We start from the raw sequence: 25,231 nt of genomic DNA, 5'->3' as shown, positions 1-25,231 counted from the left end.
CTCGAAAGACTTGGACCGACACTGAATCCACACAACGACTATATTTTTTTTAATAAAATTTATTTTAAGAAAAAGTAAAGATGGTGGATTTAATTGAAATCTAAAGAAAAAAGAAGACAGAAGTGGGGTTATATATTCTTTTTATTTGATTGCTTTGCATGTGGTGCTTATCTTGAAGATGAATGGGGGGTTTGAATGAAAGAGACGGAGTCAAAGAAGTGAAGGGAAGAGGACGGACATGTCGTGTTAAAGACGGTTGACTAAAAGAGAGAGTGGTTGGCACTTGGCAGATGCCAGTTGGGACGGCAAATTATAGTGAGTGAATGAAGAGAGTTTTTAATGCAATTTTTGTTTGGACCGTTTTGGCTTCTAGGATAAAGATTGGATGGGATTTTGGCACACTTGGAGAGAGGGTTGCGTGATCTACAAATCCTCTTACTCTTGTGGGAAAACCTATGCCAAAGTCAAAATGGGTGGGTGTGGAATTGAATCAGTTGATAAGTTCTAGCACTCAAGGGTCCTACCAAGTTTGTAGACTTATTTAATTGCTTGCTTTCCTTCTTTGCCTTTGCCTTAACGTTAGGTCGTTAGCTTTGATGTGCCTATAGGTCCTAGGCTAGCCCACCTTTTTTCATTATATTATGACATTTATGAATACATTATTAAAGGGGCTGTTGTCAAATTATTTTTCTAATTTCGAATACTCAATACCCAAATACGTAGGTCAAACACATGTTAATAGTTTTCTTTTAGCCTTTTCACTTTATATCTCATAATAATTACCTTGTTTAAAGAAAAAATAACTTCTAAGATAAGTGTTATTTAGTTTTTCAATTTTTTTATTCTATAATAAGTGATATATTAGAATATAAAATAAATTCTTAAATAAACATCATATTAGTCGTTCAATGCAAAATTAATTATCCATTTTTTTCATTTATACTACTTTAATAAGGTTCATGATATATTATTTATTTAATAAGTATATCTCTTTTCCTTTTCTAAAAAATAAATAAACTCAAATATTTTTATTTTTTTTTAATTTTTATCTCTAACTTTCAATTTAACATTTTCTCCTTCTTTTTCACACATTTCTTTCTCTCAACTTTTCAATTTTCACATATAGTCATTGTCTTCTCCCCATTTTTCACTTATTTTAGTAGGTAATTTTAATTTTTTTGACTTTTATATTACTATCTTCCCTTTAAATTTTCTCGCCATTACCCTCCCTCTCTTTTTCTTTTAGTTTTCACATGTATTCGAAATATAAATTTGGTGTTCGACAGTGTTATAGACGTGTGCGGTTCCCCAATAGTGTCAAAAATTTTGAGTCAAATGTGTATTTTTTCTTTGAGTACTTTCCTCATTTACATGTTTAGAAAACACAACACCAAGTTTAGTGTTTCACATAATTTTAGTGTTTTCAAAAAATACTTTATGAAATAGTGAAACTAATGTTCCAAAAATTATTTTTCAGAATTATTTTCTAACATACTTTCAAAAAATATATTTTGAAACATTAAATTTATTGTTTTATAAGAAACTTTTCAAAATTATAAAAACCATCCGAGATGAGCATTAATTTTACTAATTCGAAAAGTAATTTAGAGTCCTAAAAGTACTTTTTGAAAGTATATTATTTTACATAATTCCATAAACTTCATTCCAAGACAATAAATTTAGTATTTCAAAAATATGTAAAAATACAATTTCAGAAAATATTTTTTAGAACACTAATTTTACTATTCTGGAAAGTACTTTTCGAAATATTGAAATTATTGTTCTGAAAAATATTATTTTAAATATTAAATTTAATGTTAGGGTTTCTTGAATTGAGAAAGGGAAGAAAATTTTTGAAAAAAATATAAGCATTTAGTTCGATACTTTTTGAAACTTTAAAGGAAGTCGCATATGGCTGCAAGGACGGAGCCAAGGGGGGACCTACGGGTGCCACGGCCCCCCCAACAATTTTAATTTTTTTTTATATACATATATATTACTATATGGCACCCCCTATTTTTAATATAAACTCATATTTTTAATATAAACTCATATGTATATTACTATATGGCACCCCCTATATGGCACCCCCAGTATTGAAATCCTGGCTCCGTCCCTAATGGCTGTAACGTCATCGCGTACTAGTTCTATGATTTAAGGACATGTGTAAACTAAAAGAGGTAAGAAAAAAATAATATAATGTGAAGATTTAAAGAATTAAAACTACCTACTAAAATATGAGGGGTGCATGTAAAAATTGAAAGAGAAATGGAAGATGTGTGAAAAAAAAATGCTAAAGTGAAAGTTGGAGATATAAAATTAAGAAATTAAAAAATAAAAAAAAAGATTAAGTGTATTTTGAGAATTTTATTTTAAAAAAATAAAGGAGGTGGCCTTATAAAAAAATGAGATTTATATATCAAGAACCTTCTAAATGTAAAAAATGAATTTTGTGATGTACTGTGCCTGGCAAAAAAAAAATAATCACAAGATTAATTTTTATAAAATTATTTTTTATCTATTTATTAATTTTTTAATCCTTTAAAATAACTTAGGATGACACTTACTATGAGATGGAGGAAGAGTATTAATTACCTTTTTTTTTTTTTCATTTATACCATTAATAATATTATTTGAAAAGTAGTTATTATGTTTTATCATTTTTATAAAAAAATATTAATCATAAGATTAATTTTATAAAATCATTATTTTCTTTTATTTATTTATTTATTAATTGTTCTTGTTGTGTAAAATAACTTACAACGACATTTATTATGTAACGAATGGAGTAAAAAAAAATTCAATTTCATCCTTGCATTTTTTGTATTTCATTCGTATCTTTACTATTAGGTTGACGGTTAAATCTAATTGAAGAAAATATTTTTTTTTGGGACCTAAAATAGAAAATTGAAAAAAATTGTAGAGATCAAAATAGAAAGGATCAAAATAAATAATTAAAATTCGAGATGACTAAAATAAAAACAACTATAAACAAGAATATTCAAATTAAAATAATATTATTTTTAAGAGATTAAATTTTTATTTAAGCTAAATGTATAAATTTAAATCTTAATTTGCTCTTATAAAGAGTAAACACCTTAATTTTCAATGATTAGTTAAAAAAATTAAACTTTAAACATAAAAATTTATATAAATCCATTAAAGTTGAAATCACTTTTGAGTTATGAAATAAATAAATAAATAAATAAATATATATATATATATATATATATATATATATATATATATATATATATATATATATATATATATATATATATATAAAAGGAAGCTGTCAATAGATTAATATAATGGTAAATTAAAATTATGTTATTTTTGCTTTCAAATGTATTTGATAGAGAGGGGAAAAATAAGTGAAAATTAGAAAAGAGAAAAATAAATGAGTATAAATAAATAAAAAATAAAATAGAAATTTGATTGCTTAGTTTAAGAAAAATAGAAAATAAATACAAAATTAAAATTTTGTATTAAATTTAAATAATATAATACCAAAAAAATACATGATTTTTGTTTTTTTTTTATTATTCAAACACAAATTATATTAAAAAAAATATCGTAATTGTTGAAATTGTAAACATTTTTTTCTTGAGTGTTCAATTGTTTGACAATAACCATATCTTTTGGAATGACCATATTTCCTTGAGGCTCATCTCAATATATATGTAAGTAGATTTTGGCTTTTGAAGTTGTAAATGTTGGTTCGCCATAATTAATTGCAACACATTTGCAAAATATGTATCTTAACAGCCTTTCATTTTTTAACCAACAAGAATTTTATTTTTAATAAGAGACAAATTATTTGATTTTTTAAAATTTTACACTAATATCTTAAAATTTTGTCGTAATATAATCTAGTTTAATTAAAAGATAAATAAAAATCTAGTTAAAATTTATTTTTACCGAGAATCGAACTCAAACATGCTTAAAAGATAAAACTGGGCATTCTTGAAAAAAAAAATTGTGTCTTTTCATGTTGACTTGTTGATTTGCGAAGAAATAAAAAAGAATAAGATTGATACGTTTTTATTTCTATGCTGATGGATATTTTTATACCAAAGAGACTGTTTTTTTTTAATTTCTCACCTATTTTTAATAAGACCCCGTACATCGCACGAGTACAAAGACAAATGATAGATCAATGTGAAGCAGCATGTTAAGCAACATATTAACGTGACTGGTAAATGATTCTGAGATACAGATACTATACACTTCTCATGATGTAAAGATGTACCATAATCAGTGTGAGGTCCACTGGATTGGTTTTGATCCAAAGAAATTATGGAAAAAATAAACATAAGGCCCATTCATTACAACGTAAGGCCCATTGGTAATTATAAATCATTACCATCAGTTGTCGTTTTTTAGAATGCCTAATTCTTTTACTCATTACGGGTAGAAATCACTTGCCGTTGTTTTCTAACCCCTTTTTGTGTTTCCAGCAGATGAATGATGTGGAGCTGAACAGTAAAAATTTCTTTATTGTTATTTTTTATTTAAGCGTAATTTTTCTGTTGGAGTGAGGAAAAATATGAACACAAAGGAAAACAAATACATTATTTAAATTTATCCTATAAACTTTGTGAGTCGCATTATCCAAAATTAAAGATGTCAAATTAAGTCAAAAGTAATACGATCTAGCCTAAATTGATCACAGTTCAAGTTCGATCAGGCTAGAAAAATTCAGATCATCACATATTTTGATTTAATAGTAATTGATTCTCTTAATTCACAATTTAAGTTGATTTGATCATGTTGACTTATTTAACTCATTGAATTTAAAAAAAAAAAAAAAAAAACTCATACTATCATTTGAATGATGTTGTATTTTGATATTGATATTTGAATGATTTTATTATATCACTCATTTGGATTACTTTAATGATAATATTAAATACTTAAGTGGTGTCATTAATTTAGATCACTTTATTTAAATTATATTATTTTGTATTTGTCATTTGATTCATTTAATGACTTAATTGAAAAATGTGACTTGTATAAAAAAGAAAGAAAGACAGAGAAAAATGATATTAATTTTCCTTTTTTTATTTTAAAAATTTGATAACTCACCTAACCTTGATCAAGTCAGGTTAAAAAAAATTGACTCACTAAAAAGTAAGTGAGGTTGAACTAGCTTACTTTAAACCTTGATATAAAGCTGACATGAATAACTTAAGTCACTTTGACATCTATATCCAAAGAGGAATCCTCATTTTTTACCTTCAACGTGAGATTTACATAATGCTAATGCACATCCTTATATTCATTGAAATGATCCATATTTCCATTGCTTTCTCCCAATTAAGAACATGCAAATGATTAATTGTAGCAAAATTGACGGTAACACCTTTTATTAATTAAATTTTTTGATACGTACTCACAAAATGTTGTAAAGAAATAATAACAGATATGTATTAGCATTTTTTCTTAGCGCGGAGTATCCAAAATATATAATTAATAAACAAAAAAGTCTCACCATGACACCATGCATCCATCTGCATAATAAGAAAGACCTAACAAGGACCACGGTAGTAGCTTTCTCTCCAATGTTTTGGCCTTCAAGCAAGTACTTTTCCAAATGGGATAATGTGTTCAAATGTTTATGAAAATAAATTAATCAAGGAAAGATAAATATTATTTTAACGACACTTTCTCGCAAAAAATACTTTTGCAATTGAATAGTCACAACAGGGACAACTTTTAAATGCCCCGAGCTAGGTAGATTTTCTACCCCCGTTTTCTTATGAAGAATCATCATTAATCCAGTTTAATCATCAAAATTCGTCTCCCAGAGGTGCAGTTATTAGTTTGTGCGTGCCTACTCCAACTCCTTAATTAATCTGACGGCATTATTCATACTAGCATAAGAAAGTCAATCTATGTCTATCTGTATTTTTTTAAAATAAAATAAAAGTGAAAGTTTACAATCAGATAATGAAGATTTATTGAATAGTTCTAACTGTAATAGTAGTTTTTAAACAGTTTTAAAAAGTAAAAAAGATATAAAAAAAATCAAACTAAATTAAAAAAAAAAGGTTAAGAGATAAAGAGTAATTTTTCAAATAATTATAAAGATAAAATTATTTTAAATATGTATATGACAAAAGACTATCTCTTTTATTATTATTTATAAATTAATATAAAATCTTATTAAAATATAAATTAAAAATATTCTTGGGGGCAATGTCACCTACTGATAGACACCTAATAAACTTCAATTTTATTTTGGTAAAAATAAGAAAGAATACAAAATGATTACAATGATGATTAAATCTAGATCTCCATGTTTCTAACTATCTCAATCATTTTCCACCCAACCGCTAGACTAACCCTAGAGGTTTAATAAACTTCAATTGACTATAAGTACTTGAATTTTGTTATTATTTTTATAGTTTTTTTTACGATTTAAAAAATAATATATATATATATATATATATATATATATATATATATATATAGTATGATTACTAGTACAAAAGAGGTATTTCACGTCGGTTATTTTGAGCTTTTTATATCGAAAAAAATACCGATGTTAATGCAGGAGACGTAAATCTACGTCGGCCCTATAAAACCAACGTAAATTTACGTCGGACGTTACCAAGATCCGACATAAAAAAATAGTAAAAAAATATTAAAAAAAACATAATGAGTGCAAGCAGAACAGTCCGTTCTGCTTGCAATACGGCCCGTTCTCCAAGCAGAACGGCCCGTTCTTCATTCAAAACGGCCCGTTCTACAAGGAGAACAAACCGTTTTGAATGGAGAACGAACCGTTCTGCTTGGAGAACGGACCGTTCTGCTTCGTAACACAACTCAAAAGAAAAGGCCAACGACCCACAAATAGAACAACCAAAAAATCGAATAGAACAGATAGCCACAATAACAATGCGAAGCAAAAAGGTGTTAACAAAACCTTGATTCATACCTAATGAGCTGCAATAGTGTGCGAATGAGTAACAAAGAGTTCACCCCACTCTGCAAAAGACAAAAAAACGATTCAGTAACAAAGGAGAGGGAGAGGGTTTACAGATAAAAAAACGAAAAGTGTTGAAGAGTGAATGCGCGCGGTGTGCCTCGCGCTCTTTTATTCAATTTCGCGAACTTTTTTACGTCGGACCTGGTAGGGTCCGACGTAAAATGTCAAATCTACGTCGGACACAACATACATCCGACGTAGATTTGACATTTTACGTCAGACCTCGTAGAAAAGTTCGCAAAAATTACAAAAATGTCACCGTATTTTTTTTATGTCAGATTTTAGAATGTCCGACGTTAAAGAGGTGACGTAATATACTAACTTTTCACTAGTGGATATTTTGAACACGTGGGACACCAAGAAACACCTACCTATATCACAAAAGTTGGAGTATTTAATAATTTAAATAATGTAAAGAATAGAAAAATAGGAGAGATAATATTATTCACATGTTCCAATGGCGTATTTGTCTTCTGGTAGTTATGCATTAAAAAAAATTCCAAAAGAAAAATACACCTAATAATTTTTTACATATATTTTTGAGTTGAGAAGCAGAGCTTACAATATGTATCCTGTGTCAAGTTCCATTCTATTTACAGATATCTGTGAATAATTGAATATACCTAACGAGTAACAAGTAATGTAATTAACCAGCTCCATTTTATTATTAAATTCGCATAATCTCCTACATTTTCCCACCTCGCAGTAATGTACATATAGTAATCAACATCCTCAACCGAAATTGGAATCATGAATAATTCCTTGAAGAGATTACAATAGAAGACGAAAAATGAGATAGAAAAAGAAGAAAGAATTATCTTTTACAAGCTCCACAAGAAGAAGTAAACGATGCAACTAAAAGGATGATAATCATAAATACCCAGAAGGACGACAGTAACGTTGAATTGAGTTGTGTCTGACTATGATACTTCTGAATAAAGCTTATAGTAACGTCGAAGAGACGAAGACACAAAGAACTAAGACGAAGAAGCATTCCCTGAAGAGTGATTATTGTTATTATTCTTCCTACAATACTGGACGCTACTCTCGTCCATCTTCTCCAGCACGTAGTGTCCCAAAGAGTGAGTTCCCGCCACCAAATTTTCCTTACAAAGAAACTCATTCCCACAAACCTTTTCCACCTTCCCCGTGAAGTCATGCACAAAAACATGCGTCTTAGGGTTCCCACCCTTCTTGCTCCGGGCAAGCACGCCGGCGGTGAAGATCGCCGACATTCTTCCGGGAGCCTCCGGCCAGTCACCTCTAGGTCCATCCACCAATATCACATCCCAATCAACCTCATAAACATGGTTTGGAAGATCATTCAACCCTAACTTGCACTCGGAGAACAAAAGATTCTGCACTGGCTTACACTCATTTTTCACTTGTTCCTTAGCCGAAGCTATGAGCTCCTTCATCTCGCTCCTTTTTGTCGTGTACTGAACGTCGTAAGCGTCTATTTCGGGGTGCTTCTCTTCGAAGTACGCGGCGTAGTAGCGGTTTTCGTCGATGAAGATGGTTCTTCCGTTGTGGTTGAGGGCTTTCCAGAGAAGGGTCTCGTGTGTGAGGCCGAAGACGAGGAAGTTGCATGGGGAGGAGCACTTTCGGAGCACGTCGGAGATTGTTTTGATGTCGGAGTGGGGCATGTGGTAGGTGTCGTTGGATTTTGCGGCGTAGTGGATGAGGGTGTTGATCACTGTGGAGGGTAATGGGGTGTTGGTGGATAAAGAGGTGGTGTGCATGGTGGTTGGTGAGGTTGAGTTTGAGTTTGAGTCTCTTGTGTAAATGAGGGTGGCAAGGAAGGCTAAGGTGAAGAAGGATATGAATGCTAGAAGCCATAAACGGTTGGAGCTTCCTTGTTTTTGGATATACGGGTGAAGGAGGATGAGTTTTGTGTTGCTGTTATTGTTCTTCATGTTGTCTCTTTCTTTCGGTGGAGCTGCAGATTGTGAGCTCTGGGAGAGAATTGGGAGAGAAGGTTTGGTTTAAATTGTGAAGGGAAAAAATTATTGAGGGTGACCTTGCAATGACCTTTCAGGTTCCACAAGTGAAAATAATGTTAATGAGAGGGAATTGATGAAGTGGTTGTTTTTGTTACGGTGAATTTGGTTTTGCTTGTTTGTATCCATCGTAATGTGGTTGGTATTTTGCATTAAATAAAGAATTCCTGATATATGTGTTGTTTTGTTTATGAAGGATGGCTTATGCTGAACCAAACTAGGATGAGGAATAAGAGTGCTGGGGTGGTTGAAGAGAAGGTGTTGCAATCCAATATCTAATTACAAACCAGAAGTCGCTTTTCCTTCTTCATTTAAGCTTTGGTTTCTAAGTAACCCCTTTAGAATATTTGCAACTTATTGAACAAGTAGCTAGCTACCTCTGAAGGGGACTAAGTACCTGCTGCTACGTTGCCTCTCCTTGAAATGAGAAATTTCTGATCATAGGTAGTCCTCCACTACATATAATTAAGTTTAGGATTTAGGGTCTTATAAATTAAAAATCTTTAAAAAAAATCATTTTAACATTTGAAAAGCATTTTAAAATGAATAATATTTTTACTTTTCTTTATAATATTAATTATTATTTTTTATTATCTTTCATAAATTATGATCAACTACCACAATCAAAGATAATATATATATATTTATTTGACAGAATAAATTATTTTAGTAAAATTTTATAAAAAAAAGTTATATATTTATTATTGTTATTAATCTATGTAAAATCTTTAAAGTGCGGTTACAGAGGAATTACATGTCATGTACAGAAGACATGGTTTGTACAATGTAATAATTTCTCCCTTGAAATACTTGTGCTGTGTGTATCGTTTTCTGTACTTGGCTATTCAACGATTTCAAAGTAAAAAAGCACTGTAATTTGGATTGGGATGAACTACTACTTTCCAGCCAGGCAGAGGATAAATTGATGGAAGTGAGAATCCAAAGAAAAGAAAAGAAAAAAACGTGTACTTCTTTCTTGGAGTATTCAACTTAGCAACTACATCTGAGTTCTGAGAGCGCAAGAAAACAATAAAATGTAAATATAAAAGGAATGAATGGTCAAAAAAGACTAATGTTGGAGACACGACTTTCTTTAAAAAGAAATGGGCTAATGGCTATGCATACTTTTATGATTGATACAGATAGAGGACAGTGTTCCTGTTTCATGAAATAGATTTTAGAATCGAGTTCTATCCCAATTTAAATGTTTTATCGTGTAAATAATTTAAATATTCCATTTTTCCTGTTGCGCTTAATTTGGGTTTGCAAATTTCTGGGCCACAAAAGGGGTGTGAGTTGTTTCTAAGAGAAATTGTAGGCCTTGAAAATTTAAAGAATTTTGAAACTGTCTTTATTTTTTTAATATATATATATTATATAAAATATTTTGGATTTATTAAAGATATTTTTTTATATACTATGAGTCGTGATAAATTGAGGATTTTATTATTTGTATGTAAATTTTGAGAAATAAATTGAATAAAAGATTAACAATTTTTTCTCTACTTAAGCAAATAAAATTTTATTATGTTTTTTTTAAGTTATTTTTATTTTTATAAAATGATTCAAAATACTTGAACTAATATTTTAAAAAATTAATCAATTAATTAGTTATTTAAATTATCTGTTTGTCAATAACACATCATTTAATGTAGAGAAAAAAAAGTGAAAGTGAAAAGAAAAAAAAATATATAATGTAAATCATTTTTATTAGTTTTAAAAATTAACCGCACTAAAATATCTTAATTTAAAAGGATAGTAACTTGCTGTTTCTAAATGTTGAAAACAATGGGGCTCAGCAGGAAATATTATTGGACGTATCATTATTTGGTTAATAAGATGGGCCCTTCTGAAAATAAAGGTCTCACACTCACCGGGCCCAATTTGTAGTTGTACAACATTTGGAAAGACTTTGCTATTTTCATATCATTTTTTTTTGTTAAGATTACACTCTTTTTATTTTACAAAAATACGTTTTCACTATGTAATTTGACAATATTTTATCCAGATATACAATGAAAATATGTTTCCGTTGCGTATCTTGACAAAAGACAAGATATAAAACTAAGATATTGTTGTGCATCTTTTCATGATATATTGTTGAAATATACCATAAAAGAATATTTTAATTGTGTATATTGATCAATACTTAATGAAAATATGTTTTATTGCGCTTCTTGACAAAATATTGATAAAATACACAATAAAATTGTATTTCTAATGTGTTATAAATGGAAACAGAAAATGTGGATTATTAAAACGCAACATAAACATATTTTTTCCAAAAATAAATAAATAATAAGAGTGTTAACTTAGCGAAAAATAACATTAACCCCCATTATGAAGTGAACCAACATTAGATATAGAGCAGTTTTTAAAAAAAAATAATAATAAAATAGATAAAGACAGACACAGAGACCAAAAATAAGAGCTTGGAACAAAATAAAATGTATAAGATCTAGAAAATGAGATGGCAAACATGCCTGTCTCTCAATTTTGTTTCGAAAATGCTGCAATTGACTGTTAGAAGTAGGAGGATGCAGCATTTATGTTTGTGGTTGGAGTTTTTTCCCCCTTTCATAAAAAATTTAAAAATAAAATTAAAATTAAAAAAGGAATGAATGTAGCATTGACCACTGACCACGAAAATATTAAAGCAAATGGGAATTTGTCTGCCTTAAAGTAAGTTCCCTCGTTAAAGCAAAAGTTAATATCTAATTATCTATCTTTTTAATCCATTATGTAAAAAAATAAACTTTGATTTTGTAATTTTTATTTTTCATATTTTAAAGTTATAAACATTATTTGTATTTGTATATATGTAAAATATTTTTATTTTTTTTTTCATCCTTTAAAATTTAAAGTTTTTTTTTTATTTCTATGATCATTTTAAGATAAAAATATATGTAAACTATATATTTTAACAAATTTATTAAAACTAGCAAAACAAAGACACTCTATATCTTGTAAAATATTATGCATATAGAAGATAAATTTATTGAAGAAAAAATCATTTTGAGTAAATAAATTTACTGATTTATTCTAAACTAAAAGAAAAGGATATGTGGTTATTAAAGAATAAAAATATGTATACGAAAACATTATATCGTTTTTATTTATTGTTATAGATAATATTTTCTTAGCGATTTTTTCCCTTCTTGCACAAAATATAACATTATATATTATGTTAATAAATATAATTTAATATCATCTTATACAGTATCATATGTTGTACTATGTAATTCTAAATATAAAGTATTGCAAAATTTTAAGTACAATTTAACCGTGTATTGTTTTGTCTTGTAATGTTATTTGTTATATAACACTGTGTTTAGGTATAAGGAAATCAATGTGTAAAGTGAAGAAAAAAATGTGAAAAGAATAAAAAGGTGAAATAAAAAGTAAATTTAAGAGAAATAATATTATGTTTTCTTTTTTAAGAAATTAGATTATGAAAAATGAGATTACTATTATATCGGTTCAAAATGTAAGACTATACCAGTTCAATATGTAAGACTATACATGTAGTTATACATGAACATGAAAATTTACATTTCATAAAAGGGTTTAACCAATTACATGAATGGTTTAATCAATTATTTTCAACCTCCAACATAATATGCATTAACTTTTTTAACCAACTGTGAATTTTTGTAATCAATTATATGGGAAGTTGAATCTTTAATCTCTTAAATCTTGATTGTAATCTATTTAAGTTGCATCATAAAGAGTGTAACACTATTTTATTTTGGGGTACTTAATTTAATTATATGTATGATATATGACTAAATTGTAAGTTATTGTCAGTGATATTATTTTATAACTTTGAAGGTCAATAGGTTATTTTATAACTTTCAAGGTCAAGAGGTGCTTAAGAGTTAAGTAGTCTCTAAAGTAGTTAAGTCAGAGTTAAGTTTGTTCAACTTAAATAAGGTTGTTCTTGAGACATGAAACCCATAAGTTTATGGAGTTCTTTGAAAGTTGAATGTTTCTTCTCCCTTTTTTTACTAATGACCCTTTTTTAATCCCTCCATTTAGTTAATCCAAGGTAATTGTTGGTGAGGAGAAAAAATCGTTTCTGCTTTAATTGACATCAGACGCCAATGGAGTGATGTTGACATGAGTTAGATAGGGACCCTCTACCTTATTAAGATTGGGCATGGATTTTGCTACGCTAGGTGTGGGGAGTTTGATGTTAGGCATGGGCAAGACAAGAAGTCCCATGTCTCAATAACCCACGCATCCAAGGGATGGCACCACACGTGAGTTGTATAATTTATGAGATGTTTTAAGTTGCTTATAATTGGAGGATGATCATTTGTTTACATGATCAATGTTGTATGAAGATGGTTCATTGTGCATTGAGTTGAAATAATGTGTAGTGATATTTATGTTGCTAAGTTGTGAGTTGATGGTTGAAAAAGTTGTATGATACTATAGTTGATTAAGTTGCTAAGTTGTTAGCCATACGGTGAAGATGAATAATGTGTATCTTATAAATGCACATTAACTTTATGTGAGTAGTTAGAGAAAAATTAGGTAGACATTAAAAATAAATACACACATTATTCAAGAAACATGTATTAATTATTAAGGGTAAAAATGGAAGAAAAAAATTAATAACTCATTGATTTTAGTAATATGACAATGAAAAAAAAACAACAAACTCTGACAAAACGACTATGAAAAAAAAACGGAGGGAGTATATCTCTTAATTGTGTTATGTCAAATGTATTTACAGTGTCATGACACAATTAAGAGATATAATTGGTTGCTAGTGTAAAAAAATTTTACACTGACAGTGTATAGATGATTAACTCTTAAAATAATAACTTTCAAACTTTATTTTTCTTTTAAAAAAATTGCATAAGAATTTGAGGTAGCAAATGAATAATTATTAAACTCTCAGTCAAATAACGTCAAAGATAAAATTATTATTTAATCGATGCTATTGATTACTACTTATTTTATTTTTAAATATTTTGTCAAAAGAAAGCAACTTTTATTTTTTTAAAATATTATCCTTGTCAAAGAATTTAATCTAACAAATAGTTAGTCATTAAATTCTTACAATCAAGTAACGTTAAAAATAAAACTATTATTATATTGACATTATTGATTATTGTAGTATTTGGATAATTTCTATAAAAATATAATAAAAAAACAAGTCAATTTTTTAAAAAAAATTGCATAAGAGTTTATGCTAGTAAATGACTAGTCATTAAACCCTCATAATCAAATAGCGTTATAGATAAAATTATTATTCAATTGATTTTGTTGATTATTGCACAACTTTCATTTTTTATATATATAGAAAGAGTTAATCACCTATACACTTTCAGTGTAATTTTTTTTTACACTAGCAACTAATTAGATCTTTTAATTGTGTCATGTCACTGTTAAAAGTAAATGTGTTTATAGTGACATTGCACAATTAAAAGATCTAATTGGTTGTCAGTGTAAAAAAACTTTACACTGGCAGTGTATAAGTGATTAACTCATATAGAAATTATAGTTACACAAAAATTTAAGCTAACAAGTGGTTAGTCTTAAATTCTCATAATCAAACAACATTAGAGATAAAACTATTATTCTATTGACAATATTGATCATCATAGTATTTGAATAATTTATAGAGAGTATTTTTTTTATAGAAAAATAATTATAATTTAAAAATTTTATTTTTCAAATTTCTAAAAAAAAGGTCCATGTACATGTTACAAAAAAAAAAGTTAACATTCATATTTTAGCTCTATTATTTAATCTTTCATATTTTTCTGTTCAACAAGATAAGAGGGAGTGAGAAACTTGATTTCTTATCCATGTATAATTACAACCTTCTTTGATAGATTCTATCTTTAATTCTAAGTCATCTTCTCTTATAACGATTATTTGATAACACTGCCTCAATCCCCATTATTTCAACATATAGCATAAATATTACAAGTTTCAAAGCAAAGGATAAATCATGCTTTGCTATTTATTTTTATTTTTCATTCTTTATAAAATATTATGGATAAAACCGATTATTCACAGTTTTATTTTAAGAAATTTTATAAATGCAGGAATTTCAAATTTTTCATTAATTTTTCATCTAAACAAAACATTTAATTTCAAGATATTTGAATTTTAAAAAAATAAATTACTCCATTTAAATCATATGTCCAAACATACTCTAAAAATTTTTGAATTACAATGCTCCATTAAATTAAATCCACATGTGTGTTTGAATGAAAAAATTTACAAATTTAAAATTTTTAGAATTTAAATGACTTTGATTTAAATTTTTATTATTCTTTAAATGTCTTTTTTAGATAAGTCAATTTAAAATTTAAAATTTTTTAATTCTTAATTTGAAGACAAAAATGTAATTTCCACCATATATTAAATTTAATTTAAACAAATATACTTTGAAATTTTAATATTTAATTTTAAAAAACTAAATATTAATCAAATTTTAAATATTTAATATATTTTTAAAAAAATAATATTATATAATTAAATATTCAATAATTTTTAAAAATTGACACTTTTATGCTGACTTTATAAATAATTAAAAAAAGGAATTCAAATAAAAAGGAGAAGGAAAAATTTTAAATTCTTACTTTAGAGAAAAATTTAAAGATTTACAATTCTAAACAAGTACTTGAATTTCATTTTTTTTTATAAAATCTTCATCCATTTGATGTTCTTGAAAAATTAAAAGACTATAATTATTTTATTAAAATTTAAAAAATTAAAATTGTACATTTATTATACACAAGTGATTAAAAATGTATTTAAGTCATTATATTATAATTAAAAATTAATTTATAATTTATTAAAAATATATAATTAAATTAAATTTAAATAAAAAGAGTACTTTTCCAACTATTTTTTTTTTTATCAAACAACAAAATAAAAGTAACATAAATGAGGTTGGATCTAAAAAATTTTAACACGTCTGTTCATAAATGTTGTTTGAAAAAGTCAAAGCAATGATCACTGTGATAGCGTGATTCTCCCGCGAGATGATGAAGACAAATCAATCTGTGGTTTTGGTACACTACAACCAAACAGGAGGAAGGAGAAGACTAGTAATTCCAACGTTTTTATTCTTTATTCGATTAAAACACAAAGATTAAAAGATAGAAAGAGTGGGTTTGTGAAAGTAGTAAAAAATACATTATTTTAATAATTAATTATATTATAGTTTGGATGATTTTTTTTATTTATTTTTTGAAACGTGATTTCTACATGTTTTTTTTTGTATATAATAAAAAAAATTGCGTAAAAAACAACTTTAGGAAAAACAGTTAAAAATATTATCAATTCTAATTTTTATGAATAAAAATAATTAATTTTTCATTAAAAAAATCTATTTATAAATTTTACCTATTATTCTAAACATACAATTATTTTATAACCAAAAGCGTACAAATTTTTTAAACATTTTTTAAAATAGTTTAACCTGTGGCAAATAATCGCATAAAAAATTTATGGAAAAACATAGTAATTAGTAAATAAAAGAGTCAATTCACGCTTTTTTCTTAAATTTTATCTTTCATAATTATTTAAGAATTAAATTTTAATATTTTAAAATAATTAATTAAACAAGTAAAAATAAAATTATGCTAAATATAAACGATCCCTATACAAGTCTATTAAGTATAAGAACTTGTTGAGTTACTATACTTGTTATATTTTAGTTAATATGCAGAAAAAATAAAGTAACATACAATTAGTCTAAAATTATCATATAATCATTATATAATATCATAAACACTGTTATGCAAGAAAAAAAATGTATAAAATCCTATATACAAAGCTATATATATATATATATCAAAGAGTATTGTATATAGAATAAACTTTAACTCTTGATCAAGCATATGCACAAAAACATTGCAATTGGAGCATAAACTACTAAAAGAAAGTTGGTCATCTCTTGCATGACCTTCCACCACCATACAAGTTAACAACTAATCCTAACTTCTTTCCATATCAAGTATAATCACTACAGTTATAATCACTAGAAAAATATAGGATAATTTTGTAAAATAAAAATAATGTGCGAGTACAACATCAATGTCAACATGAACAACATCAAATTCAACATGCAACTTACAATATAAAGTAACTTAAAAACATCTCGACAACATAATCATCATAAAACAATATACAACTATGTTGTGATGCATATAAACTAAAGGGATCTCTTATAATAGAGGTGAATTATTTAAGTGGTTAGACCCGACTGAATCATGTCGTTTGACCTATTACAGTTAGGTCAAGTATAAACAACTTAAGATCTCATAGAGATCCTATTTAATAATTTAATTTGATTTATCATATTTTGTCATTTAAATAATGAAGTCTAATACTATTATCAGACTATAACAATTTGGGTTCGAATCTATCACAACATTAATCTGCAACACTAAGTCACCTATAAAATTAGTCCACTGACCATCCTCCAAGTACTACTTTCCTTCAATACTTAGATAGGGACAAAGTCACCAACCTTGTGCTTCACTTGGTTAGTCACTTCATACATGTATGTCTCAACCCTGTCCACATAAGGATATCCCATAAAACTTAGAGGAGACAACTTTAAAAACAATTGCCCATTTAGAAACCAACTCACTTTTTGAAGGGTTTCAACCGGACTATCGGATCACCGTAATGTATATCCCTACAATGAAATCTTTTAATTTAAAAAACATCTTTTACTCCTCTAGTTTTTATGTATATTAGCAAAGACATGTATCTTCACCACATGCCTAATAGCTTTAACAACATGAACAACTGTAACACTATACAACTTCACCATTTTAACAATTTACTACTCAAATATCATCATATAATATATCAACTTACAACATACAAATTCATCATCACGCAACCTCATCCACACAACTCATTCATCATCATTCAACCATGAAACAACTTATAAAAACAAATCTTCATCATACAACTTGCACCCAACGCCCTTATCTATCCACCTCTGACGCCAAACTACTCGTTCCCAGTGTGGTTGAGGTAAAAAGTCTCTCATTCTACCATGCTTGGTGTTGCAAGAGCCCACACTTGACCCCAACGTCCAAGGGTCTCCACACAGCTGATGCTCGATGCCATTCCATTGGTGCTCGACGTGATTTCAACTAAAGACGATTCTCTCTCCTTACGTCAAGCATAATTCAAATTACATTGAACGTAATTTCAATTCGATATGATTCTCTCTCCTTACACTCGACGCCACCAATCCTACATCCGACATGGGTGAGACATAATCACTAGTTGAATCCACGTCCAACATCCTGAATACGCACCCAATGTGGCATCTTTTTTCACTTATGCAAAACTCAATTTTGGGCCAATCTTCTTAAAATCTAGAAACCCAACAACATGCATTACAACATACAACATTTAGACAAACATGTACGACACAAATTGACCACTAAAAACAACATGCATCCATCAATTTGCAATAAGCATGATATTTATTTCGTACAAAACTCCAGGAACACCACAACTTCATAAAACAACAACCTACAGGTTCAAATCATAATAATAATGAATCTAAAGATTATAGGCATAAAAAATAATCATGCATCAACAAAAATTCATTCACAAAGCTTTTCTTACCTCTTGGAGGATCAAACCAACAAGAGGAGAGGAAAAGAATAAGGAAGTGAACTCTAATCGACCTTCAACTTAAGATTCTATACTCTTGAACTTCGAATCTCACTGCCACTATAAGTATAGATCAGTTGCAGGAGAAGTAGGAGATGGGTTAGAGAGGTAAGGAAGGAAAAAGGTTTTTTTCTCAAGTTTTAGAAAAACTTTCTCTAGGATTTTTTAAAACTTAAACTTATGAGGTTCTTGTTTTAAGAAAACCTTGTATGTTCATCCTAAAGTTGAACTAACTTATCTCTAGTCTAAATATTTCAGCAATCAACTTATAGTCCATTGACTATAGAGTTTTAAAACAACACTTTTAACAACAACTAACTACTAAATAACAATAATCATATGCTTAAAATGAAAACATCGTAAAATCAATAGTTAAAAAAGTATTTTTTAAGAGTTTTTTTTTATTAAAAAGATACCTCTTATTTATAATAGATAATCTTTAAAAAGGCATTTCTAAACTTGTATCTAATCAAGTTTTATATTAAATACGAATGTCTTTCTTGCACAAAAATATTTTTAGAAACTATTATTTGATAAGAGAAATTTTATTTTTTTTAACTTATTTAATCTCTTTTTATTTACCATGATCATTTATAAATTAATTTTTAAGTTTTAAAAACAATTTATCAAAAAAATAATTTTATATTATAATATGAATATTTATCATAAAATCTAAAATGTAATTTATATATTTAAAAATTTTATTATATAAATTTTAATATAATTTATATATTTAAATATAATATTTATCTATATTTAATATAAAAAAGATAGATTTTGATAAACACTCTTTTAATTTTGATTTTTGTATTAAATATTATTATTTTTAAATTTAATAATTATGTTCTTTCAAAAGTAATATACTGAAACAGGAAATGCTTATTTTCTTACTAATTTATATATAATAAATATTTAACCGATAAAAATGAAAATACCAGTGGTTATACTTGAAAGTCAAAAGACAGAACGCTAAAATAACTAGATAAAAATTTAAAATTGGGGCAGTGGGATCCATTGTCACGTGATGGCGTGTAGGGACCAGATGGCGTGATTCTCACGCGAGATACCGAAAACAGTTTATTCTAATTTTCTTAATCATAAATTGAAAATGTGATTTTAATTAATACAATAAAAGGAGGAGCGTTGATTTCAGAGAGAAGCGGTGCAGAAAGCAAAGTTAGTTGAGTACAGTAGAGATTGTGGTGGCGGAGAGAGGTAAGTGGGTCAAGTCAGTGTTTATTCTTTATCCAATTAAAAAACAAATATATAAAATGATGAAAATTAAAGGAAAAGAGCCCATTGCTTCTTCTTCTTCTTCTTCTTAAAATTTTAGGAGCGGAGAATCCATAGAGATGTCTGGTATCGCTCGTGGACGCCTTGCTGAGGAGCGCAAGTCATGGCGGAAGAACCATCCCCATGTTCGTATCACTTTTTTTTTTTTTTTTTTTTTTTTTTTTTTTTTAAATTTATTTTATTCGCTTCTTAATCGGTGTTATATATCTCACGTTCCTCTCTTGTTTCAATCCAATTTAGGGTTTCGTTGCCAAGCCCGAGACTCTCCCCGATGGCACCGTCAATTTGATGGTCTGGCATTGCACGATTCCCGGCAAGTCTGGGGTGCGTCCTTTTCTCTTTCCATGTTCAATGCTTAACTATCTCTCTATTATCGATTTTCTATTTGGTGTTTCTGTCTAAAACGTTTAGTTTAGTGAAGTAGGGGGCGAGGATGCCAAGGATTTGAACAAGCTAGTATTGGAATTGCCCTTTAGAAGTCTTGTGTGCTTTATAGTCTATATTTATGCAAGGTTTTAAATAGCGTATTACCTGAGATGATTTGTATGCTATTTTTTTCTTCTTCTTATTATTCAAGTCATCATTATGTGTAAAATGAAATTTTATGGCTCTTAGATTTGCTTGTTTTCTTAATTTTTATATGCTTATTCTTTCACTGTGTTATTCTGTTCATCCCGGGATGTTCTTCAGCTTCGTATCTTTTGGCATGTGATTGGAAGAATTTTCAGCTTAAAATTTTATTCATCGACTATCAACTAAAAACTAAGACAGCAAGACAGAAAACAAAAGCAGTCAGTCAACTAAATAACAGTATCATTAAAAAGCGGCCATGACAGCGCCATTGTATGGCACATAGCAGTGGTGGGTTTCTCAAAGGTTGCTATTTTATAGCGGTGGCGTGTTGGGCTATGGCCTATGCTTTTTGTGTGGTGCTCATAGTGGAAGCAGGGGCCATGGCAGCATCGAACAAGAATGAAGATGAACAGCGGAAAATTGAAGAGAAGAAAATAGAAATGTCTGGTTTGGGTCGTCTGACCCAACCCCTAGCCCTCCTAACCAATCCCATTTTTTTAGAAAACCTTAAAAGAGCTACCCAGACCCAAATTAAATAAAATCTAATAACCTGACCCAGGCCAAAAATCTAAAACCCAAAAGCTGCTAAAAGCCTAACTAAGCCCCAGACATTAAAAAAATACCTGCAAATGCTCCTTGAATATTTGGGAATCAATAACAACCTTCTGCACTGCACACAAAAAGTCATCTCTCTCTAACAATCAAGCACAAGGCACAAACACCCATCAACACGACCACCCACCTCCAGCATGTTCTTTCCACAACCCCCATGTTTCAGCCTTGTTCTTCCAGCAAAGTCCTTTGTTCAGCTGCAAGCATTTGTCTTCTTGCTATTTTGTTTTGTCTCTGACTCGGTCCTCTGACTCACTGTTGTTAAAATTGTAAGTTGACTTGTTAAAATGCACACTTCTTGAAGTATAGGAAAGGCATCCGTGCTGAGTTGGAAAGAGGATTGCTGGAAGGATAGGATCATAGTGGGTCGCCTTTTAACTTGAAAAAATGCTTGATCTTTGGTGATCTTTGTGCATAAGAAAAAGAGTGTAAGTTGAAAAAAACTTCCACTCTTCCCCATAGCTGGGCAACCCTATCTCCTACCCTCTACGTGATTCCTGTGCTGTTTGCAAGAGCCAGAAGTTGATGCTGCAGTGCCACTGCTGATCTGTGCCACCCTGCACTGTAGTCCCATTCCCTTGTGCCTTTGTTTGGAAACTGTTTGGCGAACTAAAGTCGTGCAAAGTGCAATTGCATCACCACCGCCCAGACTTCTTCTATGATTTTTTTCTCTTATTTGTTTCTCTCTTTAATTTGTGTAGTTAACTTCTACTTTTCACATGTTCTTGTGTTTTTTGTATGAATTGCCAACTATTTTTGGAATGGGCCTTGTGTATTTTTTTGGTTACAAATGGGCCCAAGTTTATAATATATAAATATAAATATTTACTTTTGAATGAGCGTAAGCTTTTCTATTCTTTGTTAATTATTAATAATCATAATATTAAAAATGTTATAATACTTATAAATAACATAATAACTCAACATTTCAACTCCATATTAGAGTAAAATAGCAAATTACAATATTAAAGTAGTAATGTTTAGTAACAAATAATGCATAATTTCACACAAGACACAAGTTCTTAAAATGATAACAAATAAAAAACTAAGAAAAGACTATTTTTTGCTATTAGCAACAAAGGAGGTGAGATTGGGCGAGATTGCTCAATTACGAGTTTGCTTCCAAGTTGTATAGATGGTTTGACCAATCTCATAAATTCAGCAGTTATTACGAGTTGTTACTCGAGATTGACAACCATGTATAGGAGGGATTCACTTACCTCAAAAGTAAGTCTACTTAAATTTACTTTATTCAATAATTCATATTCTACATTAAATTTTAATGATTCAACCGTTGAAATAATTTTTTTTAATACATTGATCAAGTTTGAATAGTTTTAAAAAATTTGAAAACTATTTGATATTTCGTTTCATTAATTTAAATCAACGTATAAAATTTGAATGATAACAACTTTTACTAAAACTTCAATATGATGCTAGTGCATCCTGCATCACATTGTTTCTGATACCAGTATTTATGAAGACTGTTGAAAATTCAATTGATTAGTTCAATTTCATAGTCAACTATAAAATCAATGTTTCTGGTTGGGATGAGAACCATACACCTGTTAAACTGAATTTTGGGGTGGGGTGGGGGAGGAAGGAAAACAAATACCATCTAGGCACTTAATGTTGACCTTTTGCGTTTAACACAGTTAAGGTCATGGAAGTTACTGAAATATTTTATCACGGAGTGGGTAAGGAAGGAAAACAAATACCATCTAGGTGCTTAATGTTGACCTTTTGCGTTTAACACGGTTTAGGTTATGGAAGTTACTGAAATATTTTATCACCAAGAGCTTGTGTCAGTTTTGACTAGATGCCTTGAATTATATTTGCAAATGAATGAGGAACTTGTTTAAAATAGCGGACCCTGTTATTTGCTTCATGGTAATTAATATGCATGTTGTTTGTTGCAGACTGATTGGGAGGGTGGATTTTTCCCACTTACAATGCACTTCAGTGAAGATTACCCTAGCAAGCCTCCAAAGTGTAAATTCCCTCAAGGTTTCTTTCACCCTAATGTGTATCCATCTGGAACTGTTTGCTTGTCCATACTTAATGAAGATAGTGTAAGTATATTCATTTTATAATTAGAAGGCTGCTTGAAATTAGTATAATGTGATTTTACATGCTTCCGAGTGTATGTTTATAGAATCATTCTTTTACGTTTAGGGGTGGAGACCTGCTATAACAGTGAAGCAAATTCTTGTGGGCATACAAGACCTGCTTGATCAACCAAATCCTGCTGACCCTGCCCAGACAGAGGGTTATCATCTATTCATCCAGGTAGCTAAACTGAAAATTCCTAGACTTCTCACTGAGAATTGTATAACTATAGTCGTTTTCAAAGAGTAAAGAACAGCTGATATAATTAATCAAGGCAAAGTGGGGTGTGACAGTTATATACTTTTCAATGTTTACTCTGTATATGCAGCCCCTGCTCCTAGGAATTGTGAATATTATCTCTCTTTGTTGAAACTTTGGTCACTGAACATAGTGCGATATGATCAATAGGTACCGAGACATGGTGAACTTTATTGCCCAATTGGGTGGGTATAACGGCAACTTTTCCCATCCTTTGGGGTTATCTCCCGGATTGCCTCGTTTGGGGACTTGAGTTTGGGTTTTTTTTTTCTACACAGGGATGAGGATGCTGACAAAAAATCCCCCAATGTCAATTTGGGGATGGGGAATTGAGTATCATGATCCCGCCTTGTAGGGTTTTCATATGTTGAAAATGAGAAAATCATTCTTAATTTTATAGATATAGTGATATACATATAAAATTTTTTAATCTCTTAATAAGTAATGTATAATTGTATTTTTTATCTTCTCTTTAATACAGTTTCATTATTTTTTCAAATTTAATTTTTTTTAAAGAGAGTTAATTCTTTTTGAATATTTGATATTATTATTTTACAATGTTGGGGACTCTGGAAACTCCTGGGGAAATGGAAACAGGGATGGGAGGCAGAATTACCGCAAGAAAGGGGACGGAGAGCAGGGAGGCACTGCATGCCCCTGCCCCGTGCGGATGCCATCCTTGATGGCGGTGCTTTTTTATTTTTTATTTTTTATTTTTTCTTGCATTACTAAAGGTGTATCCTTATATAATAATTCTTTTGTGCAGGATGCAACTGAGTATAAGAGAAGGGTCCGGCAGCAAGCAAAGCAATATCCACCTCTTGTCTAGTGCTATATGTTCTCACTTTAGGAACTATTTTAGTATGTTAGTTGTTGTCATCTCTTTCTCGTTCCGTGTTAAAACTGTTGTGATTGTCGGCTGCCATAATGTGCAGAGTCCATGGTTTTTTAACTATTTCTGATTACTCTCAGGTCTGGATAACATGTTAATATATAACATTGTGAAAGTCAACGAATAATACTTGTTGGCGACACTTGCTGAGCCTGATGTTCGCTGGTACATTTCTATATGAATGGATCTGTGATTTGTTATGATATTATGACTCCTTCCTAAGAACTTCTATATTCTGCATTTGTTGTTTCCATTCTGGAGATAAAATCCAGACCTATTAGCCAATTGATTTGTCATTTGACATCTATATCCATGTCCCGTAACAGTATAAATTATCATTGAAAACTTTGCTACTTAGGTGATGTATTTTCTGCTTTAGTGGCATATGCTGTGAAAGCTGCTTGATTATCCGTTAAGGTGTGGGATTGACTTATTTTTTACTTTTCTTGTCTAAATTATTTTTTAAGACAATATATATATATATGAAATAATTTTTTAAAAATATTTTCTAAAAATAACTTGTATTTTCTAATTTTAAACAAATCGACTCTAGCCCTAAATAACCTTTATTGCTTGCTTTCACTATCTTGAACTATTTCAGCAAGCTGGGAATAAGGGACGGTTGCTCAGGCTTGGAATTGAGCCACCTTTGTACTTTTATGGCATTGGCATGCCTCTTTCCAGCCTTATGGGAAGCATCTCGGTTCATCTATATAGTAAAGGAAAGTGGTCGTAACTCGTAAGCTCCATGTTTTAGTTGTGGTGGTTGTTTGGTAATTTGCAGCCACACAAGGGATGACTGTCAATGCTTCTCCATTTACCTTT

The 25,231-nt window shown here is 29.3% G+C and overlaps 2 protein-coding genes and 1 long non-coding RNA gene across 3 annotated transcripts; 2 read left to right on the top strand and 1 right to left on the bottom strand.

The window, feature by feature from the left end:
- Positions 1-7,637: 7,637 nt before the first annotated feature.
- Positions 7,638-9,321, bottom strand: LOC109811109 (protein IRX15-LIKE). Its single transcript, XM_020374749.3, has one exon. It carries the CDS (start codon positions 8,908-8,910, stop codon positions 7,972-7,974), a length of 939 nt encoding a protein of 312 aa, XP_020230338.1. The 5' UTR covers positions 8,911-9,321; the 3' UTR covers positions 7,638-7,971.
- A 10,448-nt stretch (positions 9,322-19,769) lies between these two features.
- On the top strand, positions 19,770-24,609 carry SCE1 (sumo conjugation enzyme 1). Its single transcript, XM_020374779.3, has 6 exons — positions 19,770-19,884; positions 20,003-20,087; positions 20,203-20,286; positions 23,067-23,219; positions 23,323-23,436; positions 24,281-24,609. Exons 2-6 carry the CDS (start codon positions 20,022-20,024, stop codon positions 24,341-24,343), a joined length of 480 nt encoding a protein of 159 aa, XP_020230368.1. The 5' UTR covers positions 19,770-19,884; positions 20,003-20,021; the 3' UTR covers positions 24,344-24,609.
- On the top strand, positions 23,443-24,233 carry LOC114916672 (uncharacterized). Its single transcript, XR_003805252.2, has 2 exons — positions 23,443-23,699; positions 23,793-24,233. It is a non-coding gene; the product is annotated as an uncharacterized LOC114916672 (long non-coding RNA).
- Positions 24,610-25,231: the final 622 nt, after the last annotated feature.

Source organism: Cajanus cajan, chromosome 11 (assembly GCF_000230855.2).
Source record: "Cajanus cajan strain Asha chromosome 11, NIPB_CcT2T_4, whole genome shotgun sequence".
NCBI classification, from domain to species: Eukaryota; Viridiplantae; Streptophyta; class Magnoliopsida; order Fabales; family Fabaceae; genus Cajanus; species Cajanus cajan.
This window is presented reverse-complemented; position numbering and strand designations above follow the sequence as displayed.

Coding starts and splice junctions, on each gene's coding strand:
- LOC109811109 (XM_020374749.3), bottom strand. CDS start 8,910: ATGAAGAACAATAACAGCAACACAAAACTCATCCTCCTTCACCCGTAT.
- SCE1 (XM_020374779.3), top strand. CDS start 20,022: ATGTCTGGTATCGCTCGTGGACGCCTTGCTGAGGAGCGCAAGTCATGG. Junction 20,088..20,202: donor GGCGGAAGAACCATCCCCAT/GTTCGTATCACT, acceptor AATCCAATTTAG/GGTTTCGTTGCCAAGCCCGA. Junction 20,287..23,066: donor CGATTCCCGGCAAGTCTGGG/GTGCGTCCTTTT, acceptor TGTTTGTTGCAG/ACTGATTGGGAGGGTGGATT.